We start from the raw sequence: 1,435 nt of genomic DNA, 5'->3' as shown, positions 1-1,435 counted from the left end.
ATGGCCACCTCCACGGGGAGCCCCCCCCAGACAGTGGCGCCTATCACAGCGACCCCCAGCACAACCGAGCCTGTGACCACCAAAGTGCTGCCCCCAGAGCCGAGTGTCCCCACGCAGGATCCAACAGCTCTGACCACCACACCATGGGAGCCTGACGCTGAGACCATCCTGAAGCCAGCTACTGCCACCAAGCCCTCCTCCACAGAGCACCCTTCTCCCCGGGACCTTGTCACAGGCAGTCCCATGACACGTCCGGCCACCACCACGCTCCCTGGGTCCAGCACTGCAAACCCCCAGGCTGAGGCGCAGGGGACGGCTGTGGACAGCATCAGGTGGGGCTCTCCCCTGGCAGCGAAGGAGACAGAGCCAGCTGTGGGGACAGTGCCTGCCTGCAGCCTGCGGATCTGGTCACTGCCTCCCAACGGGACACGAGGCAGGGCCCTGCGCATCAAGTGCCGTGCGCTGTGTACCGGCAATGCCACTGTTGGCTGGCTGCGGACCCCCGTGGCCCTCTCGCAGTATCAGGAGGAGGCAGCGGGCAGCAGCTCCACGCTGCATCTGGACCATGCTGAGCCCCAGCACCAGGGCCACTACCAGTGCACCCTGCTCGGCCATCGCTCCCAGGTGGTCAGTCTGCAGCTGATGGTCTTGGATGGTGAGTGGTGGTCTGCAGCCCCCTCTCCTGTACCCTCCCATCACTTGGGCTTGCGCTGCAGTGAGTCGTGTTAGTGCCACATTCAGTGCTGGGGGTGTTATGCTCACCCCTCAGTATTTGCTGGCGTGGGCAGAGTCTGCCTGTGATTACAAGTCCTTCTCATGTCTTTGCAGATTCATTCAGCGCGGGCTCTGCCATCACTGTGGGGACAACGGTCTCGTTGTTGGGACTGATTGTGACTGGCGTCACGTCTCATCGCCTGTGGAAACGATTCAGATCTCGGTACGAGCTGCCCTAGGAGTGGGAGCTGCCTACAGATGCCCGCAGCCCTCCGGACCGGTCCCTGCTCTCGCCTTTTCTGCTGCTCTCGCCTTTTCGGCTGCTGCCCTCCCCTGGCCCCTGGGATGACGAGCAGCCAATGGAGCCCGGCTGCCCTGCTCACAGTGGGGACCGGCGGAGGTGGTGGGGTGTGGGATGCTGCTGTGAGACTGTAGAGAAGAACAGCCCCGGCCCCAGGACAGGCGCTCTGCGACCCAGAGACCTCTGAGCTGCTGCTGCTTTTGAAAACTTCATCTGTGCCTGAGGCTGCTGCTGCACATTGAGGGGCTTGTGAGGGGAAAGGCTAAGCTGCTCTGGGGCCTCTGAGCACTGGGAACTGCTTGGCTCCTGGGCACATAGCCTGCTGCTCAGAGGAGCTTGTGCAGGAGTCCTGCAGGAGAGGAGAGCCTGCAGGATGCCATGAGAGGGGAAGGCTGGAAGGGAGACGAGCAGAGACATCTG

The 1,435-nt window shown here is 63.0% G+C and overlaps 1 protein-coding gene across 1 annotated transcript in view; it reads left to right on the top strand.

The window, feature by feature from the left end:
• MADCAM1 (mucosal vascular addressin cell adhesion molecule 1) overlaps positions 1-953 on the top strand; it is a 2,784-nt gene extending 1,831 nt beyond the window's left edge. The window contains exons 4-5 of the mRNA XM_009697600.1: positions 50-655; positions 829-953. Coding sequence (XP_009695902.1) covers positions 50-655; positions 829-953 — 731 coding nt within the window. The remainder of the gene's footprint in view (positions 1-49; positions 656-828) is intronic.
• The last annotated feature ends 482 nt before the right edge of the window (positions 954-1,435 follow it).

Source organism: Cariama cristata, unplaced genomic scaffold, assembly GCF_000690535.1.
Source record: "Cariama cristata isolate BGI_N322 unplaced genomic scaffold, ASM69053v1 scaffold38793, whole genome shotgun sequence".
NCBI lineage: Eukaryota > Metazoa > Chordata > Aves > Cariamiformes > Cariamidae > Cariama > Cariama cristata.
This window is presented reverse-complemented; position numbering and strand designations above follow the sequence as displayed.